The sequence below is a fragment of the Oryza glaberrima genome, chromosome 1 (genome assembly GCF_000147395.1).
Source record: "Oryza glaberrima chromosome 1, OglaRS2, whole genome shotgun sequence".
Lineage (NCBI taxonomy): Eukaryota > Viridiplantae > Streptophyta > Magnoliopsida > Poales > Poaceae > Oryza > Oryza glaberrima.
This window is the reverse complement of record NC_068326.1, coordinates 9,149,202-9,169,034: the sequence shown is the minus strand read 5'-3', so window position 1 is coordinate 9,169,034 and position 19,833 is coordinate 9,149,202. Positions and strand designations below refer to the sequence as shown.

Sequence of the window (19,833 nt, the reverse complement as noted above, 5' to 3'; positions counted from 1 at the left end):
GGCTTAACAACAAACCTCAAAATTGTGCCGTTCCCGTGGAGGCAGCCGAAGAGGATTACCAGTTTGTCAAGTAGGGTGTATGCTAAAAGAGGTCTTTGGATGTAATCGTCGCGGCAATGCCGCGGCTCCCTGCTGATCACATCTTTTTACAGCCCCATGGTTTCATTAGGAATTATGTTTCCTTTGTTGAACTACCCTTCCTCTCTAGATGGATGGTTAAGTACTTTATGTTTCATCTTTTGTTGATGTACCGGGAATTATTTCCCTAATGCTGTCCTCTAATAAAAGGTTTGTGTTTTCAAAGAAAAAAAATAATACAATGAATCTAGACAGCCTTTTGTCCAGATTCATAGTACTAGAAAATGTCACATCCCCTCCTAGGTTTAGTTATTTTGGGACGGAGGGAGTAGGTGGCAGGGAGTAAGAAAAATATTACTTGTTGAAACTTGCAAACTTGTCAAAATTGGGTTTGGCGATAACTAGTTTTGACTAGAGTAAAATGCACCAGCGGTTCTTAAACTTGTCATGATGTTTCACTTAGGTCCACGAACTTGTAAAACACACATCGAGATCTCTAAACTTGGTTTATTGTATCAACCTGGTCCAAAATCTGGTTTGACCGTGGTCTTGCCTACGTGGCACGCAACGTGGACGATGACATAGACTTTTTTTTATTTTTTTTCTTCCTTCTTATTCCCCTCTCATCCCCTCCCCACCTCCTTTTCCCCACTGACGGAGATGGCCTGACGCCACCGACGCCTCCCCTCCCACTCCGCTCACTGCCGGCGGCAGCGCCGCCTCTCCCATCCCTGGCGGCATCGCCTTTCCTCTCTCTCTCTCTCTCTCTGCGCAGATCGGGCCGCCTCTCTCCTCCCCAACGAACTCCTAGGCGAAGGGTGACGGTATCGGCAGCGTCGAGCTCCGTGTGGCAGAGGACAACAAGCTCGAGCTCTCTCCCCTCTCCATTGGCGAGCTCGAGGTCTCTCCACTCTCCTCACGACTGTCGGGGGACCGTGGCGGCGACGAGGACAGCGAGGTCGCCAGATCCGGTCACCATGGTTAGTGACAACGACAACGCTGCACGGCGACCGACAAATGCAGCAGAGATGGCGGAAGGGAGGGAGGGACGGCTTTGGTGCGCGGAGGGATGAGGAGCAGCGGCAGCCGCGGCTACGGCCGCTGCTTCGGCGGCGCGTGCACGTAGCGCGGCGTGCTCTGCACCGTCGCCGGCCGGGCCTTCTCCAGCGTGCACCAATCGTAGTCCGGGAAGTGGCGTGACGTCGGGACGGCGATGCGGGGCGGCGGTGCGGCAGCGCCGCCGGGGAGGTAGCACGGCAGCAGCGACGACATGGAGTTGGCGCACCACTCCTCGCCGCCGCTCGCGCACCCGGCGTCGAGCAGTGGGGATCTCGCCCGCCGTGACGACGACGACCGCGACTTGGGCCTCCCAATGTCCACCTCCACGATCTTGGGGCTCCGGTCGTACCCGTATGACGACGACTCGATGCTCGTCGACAGCCGCCGGCTGTACGCCGCTACGCCGTGCTCGCTCCTCGTATCGTCGGTGGCGCACCTCTCCTGCTGCATCCATCGCCAACACACAACGTCAAGATCGAACAGAACTAGTACGGCGAATATATACATGGTGATGTCGTCGGCGAGATTTCGCCAGCGGCGTACCAGCGAGCAGCGGGGCCAAAAGGGAGCGTGGTGGATGTGAGGGAGATGGGCGGCGGCGCCGGCGCCGATGCAGTGGGCGCGCACGGTGGCCTGCGCGCGATGAGCGCCTGCATGCTCTGCAGCGTGGCGGCGGCCTGCCGGCGAACGAGGAAGCCACGCACCAGCGCCTTGAGTGCTCGCAGCGCCTTCTTCGCCTGCACAAACACACGGCATGATTACTCCATCGAAGCAGAGCTAGAACACGAGCACCCATTGCTTACCAGGAAGCCTCTGAATGCTGTCTGGATTCTGACGGCGGCGCTGATGCGCAGAGGAAGGGAGGGGGCAGCAGGCAGTGGGAGCGACGGCGGCGTTGGCACACGGAGGGAGCAGCGGCAGCGCACGAAGGGAGTGACGGCAGTGGCGTGCAGGAGCTGCGGCACCCACCCCGCCCCTCTCACTAATCCCATCTCATCGTCCACGTGGCACACGTGGTATGCAACGTAGGTCAGACCATGGTCAAACTAGATTTTGGACCGGGATGATACAATAAACTAAGTTTAGAGGTCTTGATGTGCGTTTTGCAAGTTCGTGGACCTAAGTGAAACCTCATGACAAGTTTAAGGACCGCTACTGTATTTTACTCTTTTGACTATGAGGAGATATATTTGGTTCGAACCTTTACCAGATTTTGATGTGATTTAAAGGGTGGGAGATCTCAAAACTACCAAAATTTTGTATGTTAACAATGGTTGGAATACGTTTGATTTAGTTTGGTAATGATGGTTATAGTATACTAGGTGAAACCCCGCGCGTTGCTGTGGGACTTTAGTATGGTAACAATAAATAAAAATAATGTGTAGGATTTCTAGATAATATAAGATTATGTAAGTTAACGTGGTTTATGATAATTTAAATTTGAATAGTATATAGAATGATGATTTAAATGTAAAAGTATGGTGATATGACTTTATGAAAGAAGAAAAGTATTGAGATAGTTTGGACCGTAGATTAATCATCTAAAGGCTAAAAATAATTAAGGTGATATGGATTAATGAGAGAGGAAAATGAGAGATAATTTGGACCATAGATTATTCATTTAAGCACTTAAAAAAATTGATGTGATATGGCTTAATGAGAGAAGAGAGAAATAAATATTAATTAAGTGATGATGAACTATATATGTACATAGCATATTATAAAAAAATAATAAATATATATATTAAAATATTATGTGAATTATGTGCGATGATGATTTAACATGCTTACATTTTTGAAAGCTCGAAAATTTAATAATTTATAAAATTATAGATAATATAACATGTTTGCATGCTGTTTAAATTTAATGATTGTTAGTGGATGATGATGTGACATCTTTGCATGTTAAGTTTTAGTAGTTAGTGGGTTACAATTTTATAGTAAGAGATGATTTGGTTTATTGTCCTATTAAAAATTGATAAGGTTGAAAGTGGCAACAAAACAAATATACCGGGAAATGCTACGCTGACTAGTGGAATTATTTTTCAATAAAAACTTCATACATGTATGCCTGATATATTTATGTATATGGTTAGCAGTTGACAAAAAGATATAGGAATCAATCCACCAACTAAACGTTTGTTAGGAAAATTATTATTGGTGAACAAATAAAAAGCGCTAGTCATAGCTCTCACCATTGGGGTTTTCTTCAAAATATTTGTTAGGAAAAATGGTTGATTAACAAATATAAAGTCCTTACCATAGCTCTCACTACTGTATCTTTCTTCAATGTTTGTTAGGAAAATAGTTGATTTAACAACTGTAACGTGTTTGGTATTGCTCTCAATAATGGATTTTTCTTCTACAGTCATGCATTGATCTTCCTTTTTCATACCTATCAATTATTGATTCAGCTACTAAATCAACATCCAACGACATATGCTTTCCTTTCTATCAGGATGGGACATAAAAGAAAATTGTAACATACTCCTAAGAAACTACACTTCGGTGAATATCTACAAAGGTAAATAATACTAAGACCAATAAAAAATAATAGAAATTCATATGCTTGAAATGATATAAAATAAACAAATTTAACTAAAGTCGATCATATGTGGCACTTTTGGGACATCGCTTAAAATCTTATTACACTTGCTCTTAAGAGATGGAGCCAAACATAAATACATTGTGACGGTGATATGGGCCCAGGGTATCAAGGCTATAGAGGAGAGGCTTCCCCCGGTAGCCACGTGGCCCTCCCCCAGAGGGGGTTGGGCCCGAGGCGGGGCGGCAGCCGCTCCCGCATGCCCGGGCATCGGGCTACCCTGACCCCCTCCGCGCGGCGTCGCATGTGCCACATTAGACGGGCGCTTCCAGCGCCCACCTAACCGCATTTAAGGCGGTCTGAGAGAGCGCACCACGCGCCGGCGTGGTGCGCTTGACTGTTCCGTGACCGGTCGAATAACCGATGTGGCCGGGGTAGTGCGCCTGTGCACTGGCTCCATGTCAGGCAATCCTATCGGGGGCTTCAGCTCCACTCCACAGGCAAAACTCAACTGGGGTCTGAGCCTTGGTCCTCTAACATCGTCTTCAGCTCAGAAGCGCTACACTTCTGAAAAAGGGGAATAATAGCAAGGCTGAGTACAACAACTGTACTCAGCAAGCCACACCAATGATGCAGATGTGCAAGGGGATACAACGGAGGGCTTGTGTCTATTTGCATGAAGGCGCGTTGCAAAGCATTTTATTGAGCGAAACAATAAAACAGTTGATTAATTAAGGTAATATTAAAGTTGCATAAATCATCGATATCTACAACTTTTATTTTGGTCATTTTGCCATATGACTCTATTTCAATAATTTGAATTTGAATTTCAAATTATGACAACTTCAAACAACATTTTCAAATACTAAATGATTTCAACTGAAAAAGTTATCATCATCAAAGTTGTATAACTCATCAATATCTATAACTTTTATTTTGGTCATTTCTTCATCCGATGAAGTAATAGTAACATTGTTCATAAAATTTACATATCTCTTATATGGTTTTGAAGTATTTAAATAGCAACGAAATTGCTATAATGTCACAGGTTTTGGGCCGGTTTATGACGAAATCGATAAACTGTCACGGTATTATGGGCCTTGTATCCATAGTTGCATATCCGTGACAATATCTAAAAACATCACGAAAATTTCGTCACAGATTAAATAGATTCTTGTAGTGGCAGTTGCAAAGCATTTTATTGAGCGAAACAATAAAACAGTTGATTAATTAAGGTAATATTAAATCTCCACTGATCAACGCTACACCACATTGAACAGGCCCAACCAAACCACCTAAACTACCTAGTTCATTAAGCCAGTTAAAGGTGAGACTAATCACGGTGAATATGGTCGATCGCCCATAACCGCGGGCACGGCTATTCGAATAGTTTTACTCTCGCCAGAGGTGCACAACTATACCCACAAGTCACAATCCACCGGCATGTCACCGTGCCTACGCAGACACATCACTATGTTGAGTGATTGTGACAAGACCCTTCACATAACCCTCCCCTAACCATCCACACCACGCAAAGGTTTCACCCCACCCCCTACCCCGGAGGTGGGCAGTCCCCTCGTGCATCGCGGTGAATCTGGCATCTGGAAAACCGGACACCCCATTCGACCCAACTCCATCACGCCCACCCTCGCCACCGGTGCCTAGGAAAGGGTCGAGCTATACTACAGATCAAGCAATTACCTATTCCCGCTTGTGGTAAGCACTGTAAGTCTTCCAGGGTTTCCTGTGAACCGGTCCTTAATTACTATGGGCGCGACTAGCAAAACCATGCACCTACAGCCCACATTCAGCCGCATTTTAGTTGGATAATTACGACCAATGAAACATGGCCGGATGTCTCGAGCATGCAGCTCGTCAAGATACTAGATGTCTAAAACTGTAATTATCCCATTATGTGAGCTAGTGGTAATTAAGCATGGCTAAGCATGTAGTTCTAGCTAGGTCAACATAAGTAACACAAGCTAGTCGAATTATCACCCAAGTTTGACAAAGGACGGACATCAAATAATATGGCACAAGCGAGCAGATAGGTTGTACCCTTATCCCATGTAATTAGCAAAACATGCATATTTATTTGCAAACGGTAAAACATTTATAAAGTAGGCTCAATATACTCAAGGGGGGAATGTATGACTTGCCTTGCTTCTTCAAAAGATCTTCTGAACTCTTTTCCTTGCGAACGCGAACTTCCGAAATGACGGATTCTACACACTGGCATGCAAAACGATGAAAAACCCTAAAAACCAAGTAAACAATACATCAAAAGTAAACAAACATGTAGAGCTCAATTTAAGATGAATTTTGTAATTTGAATGGCCCAATTTAAAGTTCGAATGAATTATATATGAATTTTAGAAGTTTTGAGCCATTTAAATGGATTTCTATAATTAAACTCGATTTATTGCGTAATTATTAATTATTTTTAAAGGGAAAATAGGTGGTCGCTGACGTCAGCAAAAGGGAGAAGCTTTTCGCACGTCAGCGGCTCCAAGGGAAAGGCACACGGTGGACCAAGTCCACCGCGGTCTAGGTGGCGCCGAGGACCAGGAGCACGGGCAGTCCACGGGCAGCACCAAAATAGGCAACGGAGGAAAGGGGCTGGCTCGTCAGCCGGCTCGAACAGGCGGCGGCGGCACCCGGCTGGACGGCCAGCAGCGACAACAGCACGACGCGGGCAAGGGGAGCAGCGGAGGAGGGGAAAAAGGAGAGGCGGAGGGAGGCGGCGGCACTCCGGTGACTGACGGCGACGACAGAGGGACGGCTGAGGATCGGGACGACCTAGGAAAGGTGGTGGCACGGCCGGGCGAAACCCCTCTCGCACGCGGGGAGCGGCTGAAGGCAGTCAAAGGTGGCTGTGGCTTGGGAGCGCGAGGGAGAAGGCGTTTAGGCGGTGGGTTGGAGGAGCAAAGCAGCGCCCGGGGTGGAGCTTGATGCAGCAAAGTCGACAGCGCAAGCGGTGAGGCGTGGTGATGGCTAGCGCGGCGGCAACGGCCGGCCGGAGGCGACAGATGGTAGTGGCGGCTTGGGTTGGCGGTGGAAGCGGTGTTCGGGCGGTGGAATGAAAGAGGGGTGCGTCGGTTGTTCTGCAGCGTGAAGTGGCGGAGCTGGTGGTGCAGGTGGCGTAGGGCGGCGGTGGCTCTAGCGGCGGCGGCGCGCGGCCGGAGCTCGTCGGTTAGCGGCGGAGCACGGGCTCGGCGTGGGGAGAACGGGAGGGGGGCGTAGGGAGCTTGGGGAGAATAGGGAAAAATGGAGAGGGAGGTGTGGGGAGTGTTTTTTATAGGGCTCGGGGATGAAGATCGTGGCCGGACGTGGCGGATTTGAAGGGGGAAAGTGGGGGTAGCGACGTGGGGTGGTGGCGGCTCGGCCGATGCCGATTTTTGTGGGATGAGTAGGGGGGTTTGGTCGAGGAGGTGGAGGGGATGGGCGGCGTCCAAGCCCGCACGTGAGAAGGCGCGAGGAGGCTGGAGGAAGCGGCAATGTGGGCGGCGTGGCTGGCGGCTGCCGGTGGGTGGCTGGAGGTTGGGGATGACAGGTGGGGCTGCGGGTCCCACCTGTCGGAGAGAGGGAGGGAGAGGGGACCGGAATGGGAGGGGAGGTGGACTTTGAGTGAGAGGGGGAGGGGAAGTGAGCTGGGCCGGCCTGAGAGGAGGCGGTTTTTGGCCCAAGGCAAAGGAGAAGGATTTTAATTCGTTTTCTCTTTATTTTAATTGATTAAATGAACTTTGTTCTATTAAAATTATTTCTTGAGCTCTGAAAATTCGCGAGAAATTTCAGAGAGTATTTTAGGACGTAGAGAATATTACAAAATATTTTTGGCCATGATTTTTAAAGGAAATTTTAAAGTCCCTCATTATTTCACTTAATTAAATTGCTTTAATTTTTATTTATTTTCTAGAAAATGCATTATTTAATGATTTTTAATCCCGAACGAAAATCGGGGCGTTACAATACCCATCGGGTTCTCTTGCCCCATACCCACACCCGCGATGGATAAATATTCCCACTTAAATACCACACTCGTCGCGGGTATAGAATCGTCCCGTACTCACACCCGTGTAGGTAACGGGTACCCATACCCATATAATTGACTTGTAGAATTTATAGTTTTGTACTGTAATTAGCCATATTATAACTGTAAACTATTAATATTTTCTCTAGCAACAATGCTATTAAGATTATCATTCAAAGGCGAGTAAAAAGAAAATTCTACAACGCGAGTAAAAAGAAAATTCTACAACGCGAGTAAAAAGAAAATTCTACAACAACATTACGTAATCAAGAAATTAAATAATAATTTCATATAACTAGATTGGAATAATGCTTAAGATTTAGTAGTTAGAGGGACTTACGTTATTTATTGTTTTAGGTTCAATCTACGAGTTTCTTTTTAGGTTCAATCTATGGTTTTCTTTCACCAACGGATGGTGGGTACATGTAAGATATCCATACACACTTATTTAATAGGTAAGAGTTATTTAGTAGACCCGTAGGTATAAAAGTTAGAACATTTTTTTCCCTGATAGAGTAAAAACCCGTCGGGTATCGTGTCATGTTTGCCATTGCCATCTCTAGTCGAGTATCGCGTAAAAGAAAAAGAAATCTCCCCGTCTCGTTCTCGTTGTCTCCTCCGCTCCTTGCGCCGCCGCCAAGACGAGTCGCGTCGCGGCTGAACAGGGGAGGGCCGGGCGGCGATCTCCATCTGGCAAGCAGAGCAGCGGAGGGGAGGGGATCCTGGTGAGCATCCGCGTCCTCCTTCTGATTCATCTCTCTCTCTCTCTCTCCCACCCCACCGGGACTGGAATTTGCTTGCGTTCGTGAACCCTACTAGCTTCTCTTCTAGATCTTCTCCTCCTCCTTAATTTGATAGCCTTAAACCTCTCTTAATTCAAGTAATAACAGTTTTTTTGTTCGCCCAAAAGTTTGCGGGTTCAATTGAATCCCCATGTCCCAAGTTGGATCCGCCCCTGCATACGAGTGACTTATAGTTCATGATCTAGTACACGAATATTTCCCAGTTCCTTTGATCAACAAGCTAACTCAAACTCCAATGGAGATTGCACTGCTGTTTTAGCTTCTTTTTTTTTTTTTGCACTCATATTGCGCTCAGGTCAAATGATAGTGCATAGTTATCAGAAAGTGCTGTAATCTTGCAAACAAAAAGTTTTTTTGTCCCTTTACATGGAAAAAAAAAGGTTCTACTTTTTTCTTGTTTGGATGATGAGCGATAGAATTACAGCCTACATTTCCAGCTTACTAAGGAGCATAGCTTTTTTTTTATTATATAATAATTTGAATTGGCGGTTGTTCTTGTCAAGTGGTACCCTACATATTAACCCACATTTCCAGCTTACTAAGGAGCATAGCTTTTTTTTTATTATATAATAATTTGAATTGGCGGTTGTTCTTGTCAAGTGGTACCCTACATATTAACCCAGAGACTAATGAAACATTTTTTTCTGTTATAGTAGTTCCCAGTGTCAAACACTGTATTTAAGCATTAATTTTTCGGTGCTCTTTTGAGATGCCGCCTTTGCTATGAAAATATCCTGCTTGGACCTTAGTGTATGAACTACTTCAGCCATTAATTGTTTGAGGGAAATATGTTATCTTGGCATCTTTTGATGTCCTGAAGTATTCATTGCAAATGATCAGGTTGCGTATGATATGATAGTAAATGGTGCAAGTTCAATATTTTTCTGGAACTGCATGAACTTTGTCACATTGCAGTGTTAATTTATTATGTCCTAACCTGAATTATTTTATGCAGAGGAAATGCAAGTTAATAAAGAGGCACCTCTGGGGTGCCTCAAGCCAATTTCTCAGTATAACCCGCAAGAGCAGAGAAGCAACGGGATTCCTGAGAATAGTGAAAAAAAGAATGATAGTATTGCAACAGAAAGAGTCTTGGAGGCATCTCCTCTTCCAAATCAAGGCTTTTTCAGACCCGTTCAACGGACAGAATATTATGCCTATCCATTTATTTATGCTGATTACCAAATGCCGGGACAGCCACTACCTTACAACTTAGATAACCAATTTTATCAAATAAACAGGGACCACAGTTTTCCTATTGAGAGTAGAGTTCAATATCTTCCATTCAAGATGCCCCCTCAAGGTTACCCTCCTGATGCACAACTTCAGGAATTTCAATATTTTGTGGTTATTGACTTTGAAGCAACCTGTGACAAGGAGAACAATCCACATCCACAAGAAATCATTGAGTTTCCATCTGTCTTGGTTAACAGTGCAACTGGACAACTTGAAGCTTCCTTCCAAACGTATGTTCGGCCGGCATATAATCAACTTTTGACTGACTTTTGCAAGGAGCTTACGGGCATTCAACAAATTCAGGTTGGTGCCTATTATAGTTTTGAATATTCGTTATCTTTGATAACCACGCAAGATTAAAAAGGTTTCAACATGATTGCTTGGCCTAATAGCCTTCATTGCTAAGTGATCATTTATGTACTTAAAAGTGTATAGGAAAAAAAGAGCCAATGTTTCATGTTACTGCCGATTGAAAAACCAGTGTACAGTTAAGGCACTAGGCTCCAAGTTGGGTGGCTTACCAGCTTGCATCACCTATTAGCCAATTTAGAGAACTGGTATAAGCACACTAAAATTTTCTTAGAATTCAGTAAAATTTCTTGGTCAAATGTGTCTCCTGTAGGCTAGATTAGATAAATCACCATTTATGTATTTGTTCCTTAGGTGCTTTGTATGACAAAGATCAATTTACAATCCATAGTCCAAAGATGTACTGTGGTGTTCTACTTATCCTATCAATCCATGATTGGTCGAACACAGTCCTTTCACACCTGGATCTTCTCTCTCGTTGATATGAAGCTTTGTTTCTTTGGCTAAGAGCTTTACTGAATCATCTTCTTCCAAATATTCCAACTCACTATTTTACCTGAACCATCCATAGAGCCATCACATTTCTGCTGATATTGTCTTCAGAGCCATCCAAGGAGAGATGGCAGTTGAACATTATGAGCAGGGTCTTGTTGTTTTCTGTTTCTTGTTTGCAATTGATGATCTGTCAAGAAAACAACTAGGTTCTGTATTTCAGGCAACATTTGATTTGACACTGATAAAGTGGAAACTGTAAGGAAGTATGCATTTCCATATAAATTTAGATTTGGTTGCATTATGTCAGCTATTCTTAGCTATCATATTTCAAGTTTAGCACATGACAGGCATAGTTACTTATAACCTTTTGTTTACGAGCTCTTCAAGTTGTGCTTAAAGTTTATGTTTAAAGATGGTTTTTTTAATGGCAAGGTTGGCTCTGAAGTCTATAACTCAACATATTTAATCCATTTGATGACAAATCATACCTAATATGTTTAGTGAACAAATTATCGTTCTTTATTCTTTCATATATTTAAACTCATAATATTTACATATTAATATGTGAATTTTGTTATCTTATTGAAACTGCATTTTACCCACTTTGAAAAATTATGTCTTACTCACACAAATACGATCGATAGTTTTAAGTATTCTTTCATTCAGAGGTAATATAGTTTTTTCCATGCATGTCTAGGTAGACAGAGGTGTGCCTCTAAGTGAGGCATTGCTCATGCATGATAAGTGGTTGGAGGAAAAAGGGATTAAGCACAAGAACTTCGCTGTTGTGACATGGTCTAACTGGGATTGCCGTGTAATGTTGGAATCTGAGTGCAGATTAAAGAGAATCAGGAAGCCCCCTTACTTTAACAGGTAACAGATATCCCATATTTACCTGGCCCTTGGGCTGCCTGTTCTGTTTCGATATAACATTCACATGCTATACTAATGTGTTTAGGTGGTGTTTGGATCCAGGGACTAAACCTAATCTCTGTCACATCGGATGTTTGGACACTAATTAGAAGTATTAAATGTAGACTAATAATAAAACTAATTGCATAAATGAGAGCTAATTCGCGAGACAAAATTTTTAAGTCTAATTAATCCATAATTAGCACATTTACTATAGCATCACATAGGCTAATCATGGATTAATTAGGCTCAATAGATTCGTCTCACGAATTAGTCTAGGGTTATGGAATGGGTTTTGTCATTAGTCTACATTTAATACTTCTAATTAATGTCCAAACATCCTATGTGATAGGGACTAAAATTTTAGTCCCTGATTCAAACAGCCCCTTAGTTTTGTACTCTCTTGCACGTAATAGTTTAGTTGTGTTTGTTGCACAAAATTTTACATGGATTTGTAATTATGTTACAACTTGCCATGTTAATGTGACTTGGCATTTATTCAGTCGTAACAATATATTACTGTCTCAATGTATTATTATTTTTCAATTTCTAGTGTGAAATTTAGGTCATCAGTGTCATGACCCGAGGCCATGACGGGATAAACACCGTCGGGAAGATAGCCAGGCGGCGTCGGCTCTTGGAGAAGGGATGTAGATTTAGGCTAGGGAGAAGAACATTGTTGGGAGGGAGACATTAGACTAATTGATATTCATTGCTTCACTTGAGATGAATACAATACTTCCCTTATATAGAGATGATGTGACTTGACCCTTAAGAAACTAACTCAATCTAATCTTATCCATCTCCTAACCAACTGCTACAGTGGCCGTGGTACTGTTCATCCGCTAGGGGATGCCCATGACACTACACCCCTCCATTTGAGCAGCTCGTCCTCGAGCTGCAACACAGTGATGCCATGCCTGATGACTCTCTAAATAAAACTTAACAGTGACTTAAGCCTTTTACATCTCGACTTGCTACTTTAGTGCAAACTAATAAATCTAAGATGACAGAAGCTAGGGTATCAATATCATCTTGTCAACGACACTCACTGGTGGACCCCATCCGGATGCTGTTACAGGAAGGATTGAAGTTCTCCACGTCCTAAGTTTGTAAGCCCAGCAACTTAGTTTTGACGTTACTGAAAAAATCTCACGTGGCCACCTATTAACCAGGACCATTTGGAGGTCCCCGTTGTCTTCAGCAATAGTCGACCCGGCCAGCCCAACAGCCAACACATGGGAGGAAGCAAAGCTGCATCTCCCTGAAACCGCGGCGCCGCCAACGAATCGGAGACACGCAGCCCATCTAAAACAGAAAATCGCGCTGCCACGCAATGGCCTCGTACCCTGGCTGCGCGCAACACGCGCCATCACTGTGCTCCACCTTCACGCAAAACGCCGACCCACCTTCGTGCCATGCCATTCCGCCCGCCTCCGAGGACCACGCTGGCGCTGCCTCTTGCTCCTTTGAGTTCGAGAAACCAGCCTCTGATGGAGGAAACTGAGACGATGGCACCACTGCTGGCAATGTCCTCGTCGTGCCCTCCACGGTCTTCTGCTGTGTTGCCATCTCTTGCTCCACCAAGGAGTCCGCCGGCGGGGACGTCTGAGTTAATGGCATAGCAACTAGCGCCATGACTGCTAGGTCCACCGCTGCCACCTTCTGCTTTGTGCGCCCATCTTCCACCTCTTTTGATGCATTACTCTCCTTCAACATGGCCTTCAATTCAAGCACATTTGCTATCAATTCCTTAGTGATCCCGACAAGAGGTGTTGCCGCTGCGGGGGTGCTACTAGAAGGTTGCGCCCACTGTATGTTCAGCCAACAACAGCCGTCATAGATGGCACGGCCATTGAGTTTCCAAGCATGCTCAGCGGCCGCTCTAGTTTGGAACGGAATAGAAGCCCTCCACATGTGTTCCCATCTGGAACACTTTGATATTCTTTTCTGCTCCGTAACCATCAAACAACTGGTGGAGTAGATACTCATCCACCGGGTACACTAGATGGCTCACCGTGATACGGAGAACTCGCTCGGCATTGGAAGCCATGGTGAGTGGCTCTGATACCAAGTTGTCATGACCTGAGGCCATGACAGGATAAACACCGTCAGGAAGATAGCCGGGCGGCGTCGGCTCCTGGAGAAGGGATGTAGATTTAGGCTAGGGAGAAGAACATTGTTGGGAGGGAGACATTAGACTAATTGATATTCATTGCTTCACTTGAGATGAATACAATACTTCCCTTATATAGAGATGATATGACTTGATCCTTAAGAAACTAACTCAAACTAATCTTATCCATCTCCTAACCAACTGCTACAGTGCCCGTGGTACTGTTCATCCGCTAGGGGATGCCCATGACAATCAGTTTACATATTTACCATTCTCAAGGGAACTCCTTTTTTTTCTGGCATCTTCAAACATTAACATGAGGAGCCATGCCACTTTGTGTATTGCAAACCATGGCATTGGTTTAAACCTGTACACTTATTTAATTTCACTACAAAATCAGCATAAAAAGTCCAAAGGAAACTGAATGAAGTTCTTAACTTAGCATACATCTACTTAGAATCAAGTTTGAATTGAACATGAGTTGGAAGAAGCAAAGGGGAACAAAAACGAAAAGCAAACCACCGGCACAAACAAACTTCCCTTTCTTGCTTGCCCTAATGTTTTAATTTTTGTAGTATGTTGGAGCACTACATGGAGCATGCACTTGATTCTTTTTAAAGGAGCCTTCGTGTTAATTTTGTAGTAAACTGAAGTGTTTTCCATTATTGCACTGAACAGAAACAAGAAAAAAGAAAGTAATTTATCTGAACGCAGCAAAAACCATGTCATAGCATTAGACCAAAAGTTTTACAGGATGAACTTTCTTTTCCTGGGTCAATCTGGTAATATATTAGATTCAGAACATGTATTATGCAACCACTTCTTTTGTGATCATGTACAAAGTGCCAGCTTGCACATTTTTCTTGTTCTTTTACTGTGTCAGTACCATAATCAGGCAGGCCACCAGTCAGCAGCTGTACTGTCCTTGTATGTTTACCTGAGATTCTATCTTCAATTAGGCAGCTTGTTAAAATTTCCAGTTAGAGAGATTGTTTAGCCCTTGTTAGGGAGACTCATCCTCTAAACAACTGGATACAACAGTTGATTAGTGGTAAAGCCACAGTTACCGATCCATCCTATTTCCTGCTTTTGTCCTTCCTTCTGCCTGGCCTTGCATTGTGGCAACTGGCAACTGGCCAGTGAGGCCTGGGGCTGAACCCACCTATTACCCATCACTGCTTGTTGGTTTCCCTTCTGGTTCTGGAACGTGACGTCAAACAAGCTAAGATAGGATGGGATTTACTAACTTGTTTATTGGGACTAAGCAGCACAATTTTAGACTAAGTTAAAGGCTTACAGATTAAGTTATTAATACCAAGATTTTTGGTGGCTAACATCATGATTATTAAGACGTCACATAGGCGTGACCTAAGCATTTATTGGGAGACAATGAGAGGGAGAAGCTTACCCTGGAAACCCTAGGGTCTCGCTGTGCAGTGGATATGTGCTACCCGCCTCAAAGCCAGCATTTTCTCCCTGCCTTGATGTTGCGGCATCTTCCTCCCCAGCTCATCCCCATCGGCCAGCTTAGTACCATATTCTTGCAATTTTTGGGTTACAATGCAGTCCGTCCTCTGCTGCTCCTTCTCCTGATCTAGGATTGATTTGCTGCTCTCCCTCCCCCATCCTTTCTTTGCTTTGCTTCTTGCCCCACCTAATCATGCTGTCGCTGCTTGCTGTTGTGGCAGCTAGGCTTAGACACTGAGAGGGGCAGGGTGCCAGGGAGGTTGAGGGAGCGAGCAGGCTGTACCCAACAATTTGAGACCCTGGTGCAAAACACAAAGTATACATATATTTGTAAGTGTCAATAACCAAAATATATATTTCTCATTATATTACTGCAATATATGTTTTCATTTCACAATGTTAAGAATTATATTACGCATTCATGCTAAAATAGTAAAGATTGCTTGTAAACACTTAATATATCTTAACTTATACTGAAAAGCGACATCCGTCTAAAATTACTTGAAACAAATTCTTCAACAATATATATCTGATAATAATTAATCTTCTGCCAAACATATTTTTCAACTGTTATATTTTTTTTTACGTAAGAATTTTTTTTTTTTAAAAATGATGCAAGCAAGTGTTATAATTGCAATCCATTAAGTCTTTCTTGTGCCATAGTATTATATACTTAAGCAAAAAAAAAAATTGCCCCTAATTTTAGAATTTTAGGGGGGGGGGGGGGGGGGGCTATTCCATTTCCCACTCTGAACAAGCTCATATAAGGGCCTGGGAGTGAGAGAGGACGATATGTGGGTTGGCCTAGTGGACAGAACAAAAAAGATGAGGGTTGAAGCCACATTTCAAGACCCAGGGTCATTGTGGATCCGTGAGTTAGTAGTTAACTTGTTTTGCTGTATGGTCATGAAGTGTGGCAGGGAGGGATGAGAACAGAGGAAAGGAGAGGGACGAGGGGGATGTGGGCTGGGCCTATCAGCCTAGGAGGTTGTAGGAAGTCGGTAAGCCACTCAGACTCCTAGACAAAATTGAAGAAATACAGCAGCCTTCCACAGCTCCTTCATGGAGAAAGGAGAGCAGGAGCACAAGGAGATTGTGGAGGAAGCAGCTTGGATGCTTTATGAGAGATGGGAAGAGTGAGAGGCTTCAGCCTGCAGCTTTTATATTTTTATTGCTTTCACATTTCTTTACATCAATGAAAGGAGTAGCCAGAGAAAGCAGCCTTTATGGTTTTATTATAGCGGTACATTAGGATCTTTTTTGTAGAGTACTATCAATTATGTGATTATTGATAATACGTGTTGTAGGTATTTTATAATTATTTAGGTCATGTTCTTTTTAGCTGAAATCCGGATGAAAGTTGATGGATGATCTACTTGTTTATAGGTATGTATATATGTGTGTGTGTGTGTGTGTGTGTGTGTGTGTGTGTGTATAAAATAAAGTTACAGTAACTTAGAAAAAACTAAGCAACGCTGACAGAAATCGTACTTTTGGAAGTGTGGCACGAATAATCCGATTGATAATCTGGGGCTATAGGCTAAAAATAGTGGGGCCTTAATTTGTTATTTGATAATTCTATAATTCATCGACACTGATTTGTTGGGGTCGGGTCATATCCTGCATCCTGAACTAGCATTTCGAAGAAAACTATCCCCTTGTAATTTTTTACATTGATGGTCTTCAAGTCCCATCCAGTTGTTGTACTCGGGTTACCGGTGACTATGGGGCTGGGCCTGGTGCTTTATTTGGCTTTTTTTTATCGAACACAGAGGAGAGCTGCTTTAATTGGCCGGTTTGGGGTTCTGTGTGCATTCTTTTTTGTTTCTTCGTTTTGGCTGTGGTGCAAGGTATTCTTTCACCTTGTGCCTTTAGTGTGTCTTAACTGCAGTTGCTATACTCTGATCAAACCAGATTATGGGATAAGTTTTTGCTATTCGCTATGATGTAAGTATGAAATATTAGGGCTTGTTTGAAGTCTTTGAACATAGAAATTTGAATGGACTTTGTAAGAAACAGTGCAAAATCCCCCATTGACACATTTTACTATGGAAATTCACTTTTCCAAAGGTATCAAGTTCAAATTTTGTGGAAGTAGATAGTCTATTTAGAAGTAGACTATATGTTGCAAGACAAGCATGTTTGGGGAAAAAAATTGTTTGCCACAAATGAAACTCCCATTCTCATTTGTTCCACTAATTTTTGTGGTCTTTGACATTTGCGACATTAGCAGTCTTCTAAAAAAAAGGCATTTTTCTTAATTTCTTGTAGTCAGTGCGGTTTGACTGTCAGGGGGTTGAAAAGTAAAAATGAGAAAAAGACAAAACTCATAGCATAAAAATATCATAAAGTACAGAATATTGAAGGATCACATTTGAAAAAAAAGGCTCAGAAAATTGATATACTAAGAAAAAAATCTATGAAAACTTCTACTAGGTGACAATGATAAGTTTATTTATCATTTATGCAACATCCTTAAGATCTTAAGTTTTCTGAAAGTTTACAAATTCTATAGAAAATATCGTCCTTGTATTTTTCTGTTACTTACGATTTTCTGAACTTTCCATGCATTATGCTTGAATTCTCTTAACAGTTACCCTGCCCTGTAAGAAAAGGAAAATGACATTTTTAGGAGGCCACTGTGGTAGTGGCAAATATGAAAATAGTGAAGAAAAAAGTGCCATAAATGAGAACAGGACACTCATTAGACATGAACTGGAAAATTCATCATATATATTCTGTATATTTTTTTATATTTCCTGGTTTGCGATTATGTTTCATGCTCTGTTACTATATCCAATTTGCACAAGAAATCATTGTAATTAACAAGGTGAGAAACAACCTTGAATGTGTTATTAGTGGAAGTATAATGTTAAAAACAAGAATAGCACTATAGACTTTTTATATATACTTAATTGTGCAAATACCAGGATGGCTAAGATTATATTTCTTGTCTACACTTACAAAGAATAAGAAAAGTTGGTTAGGTTAATAGAGTAATTTGACTGTTTTTTTCTTCTGTATGCTGCGTGTCTCATCTTATTTATGATGAGAAGTAGTGAAGATGTTTCTGCATGCATACTCGATACTCTGTTCAGTTTCATAGGGCGCACGCGAATATCAATGTTCAAAGTTTGTATTTTTTTCTTCTAGAATTAGTCCAGCATTATCTAGATTTTGTTTTAAGAATTGGCACCATTGGATTTATATTTTAAAATACTTTCCTATGGCCATAATTTTGTTGTTTGAACAATATGGTGTAAAAAAGTAACGGTCAAACTTTCAGTTTTGGAGACCCAACCAAATCAAACAGTGCCTTGTAAAAATCCAATGTACAGAGTAACATGTTTTTACTTGGCTTTGTAATGATTAAAAGTCATGTTGGAGTCTCTGAGTTAAAAGGCCTGAGTTTATTTTGAATATTCTTATAGAAGCCAACCGTGGTTCTAATATTGACGTCTTTTGCACAAATTGCAGGTGGATAAACTTGAAGGTTCCTTTCCAGGAAGTGTTTGGGGGTGTCCGGTGCAACTTAAAAGAGGCAGTTCAGTTGTCTGGCCTTACATGGGAGGGCCGTGCCCACTGTGGGCTCGATGATGCTCGCAACACCGCTCGCCTCCTTGCATTGCTGATGCACCGGGGCTTCAAGTTTTCGATCACCAACTCGCTTGTGTGGCAATCTGCCCCGCAGTCAATAACGTGCCAGTCGTCCCCTGCGCACTCTCCGTATCCCAACCAATCACACCATAAGCCAATGGAAGTGATGGGATCTCCTGTGCAGGTTAACCCATACGCCGGCATCACAGTGAAGAAGCCGATGTACTGCCACTGCGGCGTGCTGAGCCAGATCAAAGTTACCTACAGACCAGGCCCGATGCACGGTCGATATTTCTACGGATGCGGAAACTGGACATCCACAAGGGGGGCAAACTGTGACTACTGGGTATGGTTGTCATGAAAGAAAATGAAATCCTGCCTCCATGCGAAATCCGAAATCCGAAGGAGGGCAAAGACCTGGAGCTTTTAACAAGGGAGGCTACTAGTTTGCAGTTGGTTTGGCTTGCTGCGCCTCCCTCGTCGTATATATGATATAACTTTGCTCATAAGACTATTGGAAGTTTGAACTAGGTAGTGTCTAACCTGTCAATACTGACTTCTGTTGATAGAAGAGAATGGGGGGGATCAGATGCTGCTTAGGATGCTTTATCCATGAATAATCTTAAGTTTGTGGACGCTTGGTTTTAACTTAAAAGATGGGACCATCGTAGGTGTGATTTGTGCGACAAGATGTCTGAAGTTTGGGCTTGCAGGTTGTTTTGCTCACATTGTGCCAGTAAGAGTGATTGTTAGAACAGAGTATACACACATGCATCATCATTGTCTTCTTCCTGAAATTTAGAATTATTAAATCAGATGCTAAAACTTCGTCCTATAAATATAAGAACTTTTCCAGCATTAGCGTAAATGTGCGGCCTATAATTAGCGTTGGGAAGCATATCATAATCATGGGAGCACCTCTAATTCTACCAAAAGCACAAATCAATGACCATAGTTGATACAGTTAAAAAAAAGCTTCACGGTTTCAGACTTTCAGTGCTGCTGACAGTAAGCTACAGATAAAACCATCGTTGACATACACTTGGAACATGTATGTATTGTAGATTTCGGAGAATTGAAAAAAAAGTGGCATGAACATGTATGTATTTTTCGATTACACGGTACACACACGCAACACCACACCTGCCCATGCACCCACCAACGCTCAAAGAAACGAAACTAACAT

At 43.0% G+C, this 19,833-nt stretch overlaps 1 protein-coding gene and 1 pseudogene across 1 annotated transcript; one reads left to right on the top strand and one right to left on the bottom strand.

Moving 5' to 3' along the window:
- Positions 1 to 1,170: 1,170 nt before the first annotated feature.
- On the bottom strand, positions 1,171 to 2,129 carry LOC127769892 (uncharacterized; annotated as a pseudogene).
- Positions 2,130 to 8,278: 6,149 nt separating this feature from the next.
- LOC127760199 (uncharacterized) lies at positions 8,279 to 19,305 on the top strand. Its single transcript, XM_052284420.1, has 4 exons — positions 8,279 to 8,437; positions 9,471 to 10,054; positions 11,253 to 11,428; positions 18,528 to 19,305. Exons 2-4 carry the CDS (start codon positions 9,476 to 9,478, stop codon positions 19,006 to 19,008), a joined length of 1,236 nt encoding a protein of 411 aa, XP_052140380.1. The 5' UTR covers positions 8,279 to 8,437; positions 9,471 to 9,475; the 3' UTR covers positions 19,009 to 19,305.
- The last annotated feature ends 528 nt before the right edge of the window (positions 19,306 to 19,833 follow it).

Excerpts from the sequence above, each read along its gene's own strand:
- LOC127760199 (XM_052284420.1), top strand. The coding sequence starts at position 9,476 with ATGCAAGTTAATAAAGAGGCACCTCTGGGGTGCCTCAAGCCAATTTCT. Across the intron at positions 10,055-11,252 it reads CGGGCATTCAACAAATTCAG|GTAGACAGAGGTGTGCCTCT; the intron begins GTTGGTGCCTAT and ends ATGCATGTCTAG. Across the intron at positions 11,429-18,527 it reads AAGCCCCCTTACTTTAACAG|GTGGATAAACTTGAAGGTTC; the intron begins GTAACAGATATC and ends CACAAATTGCAG.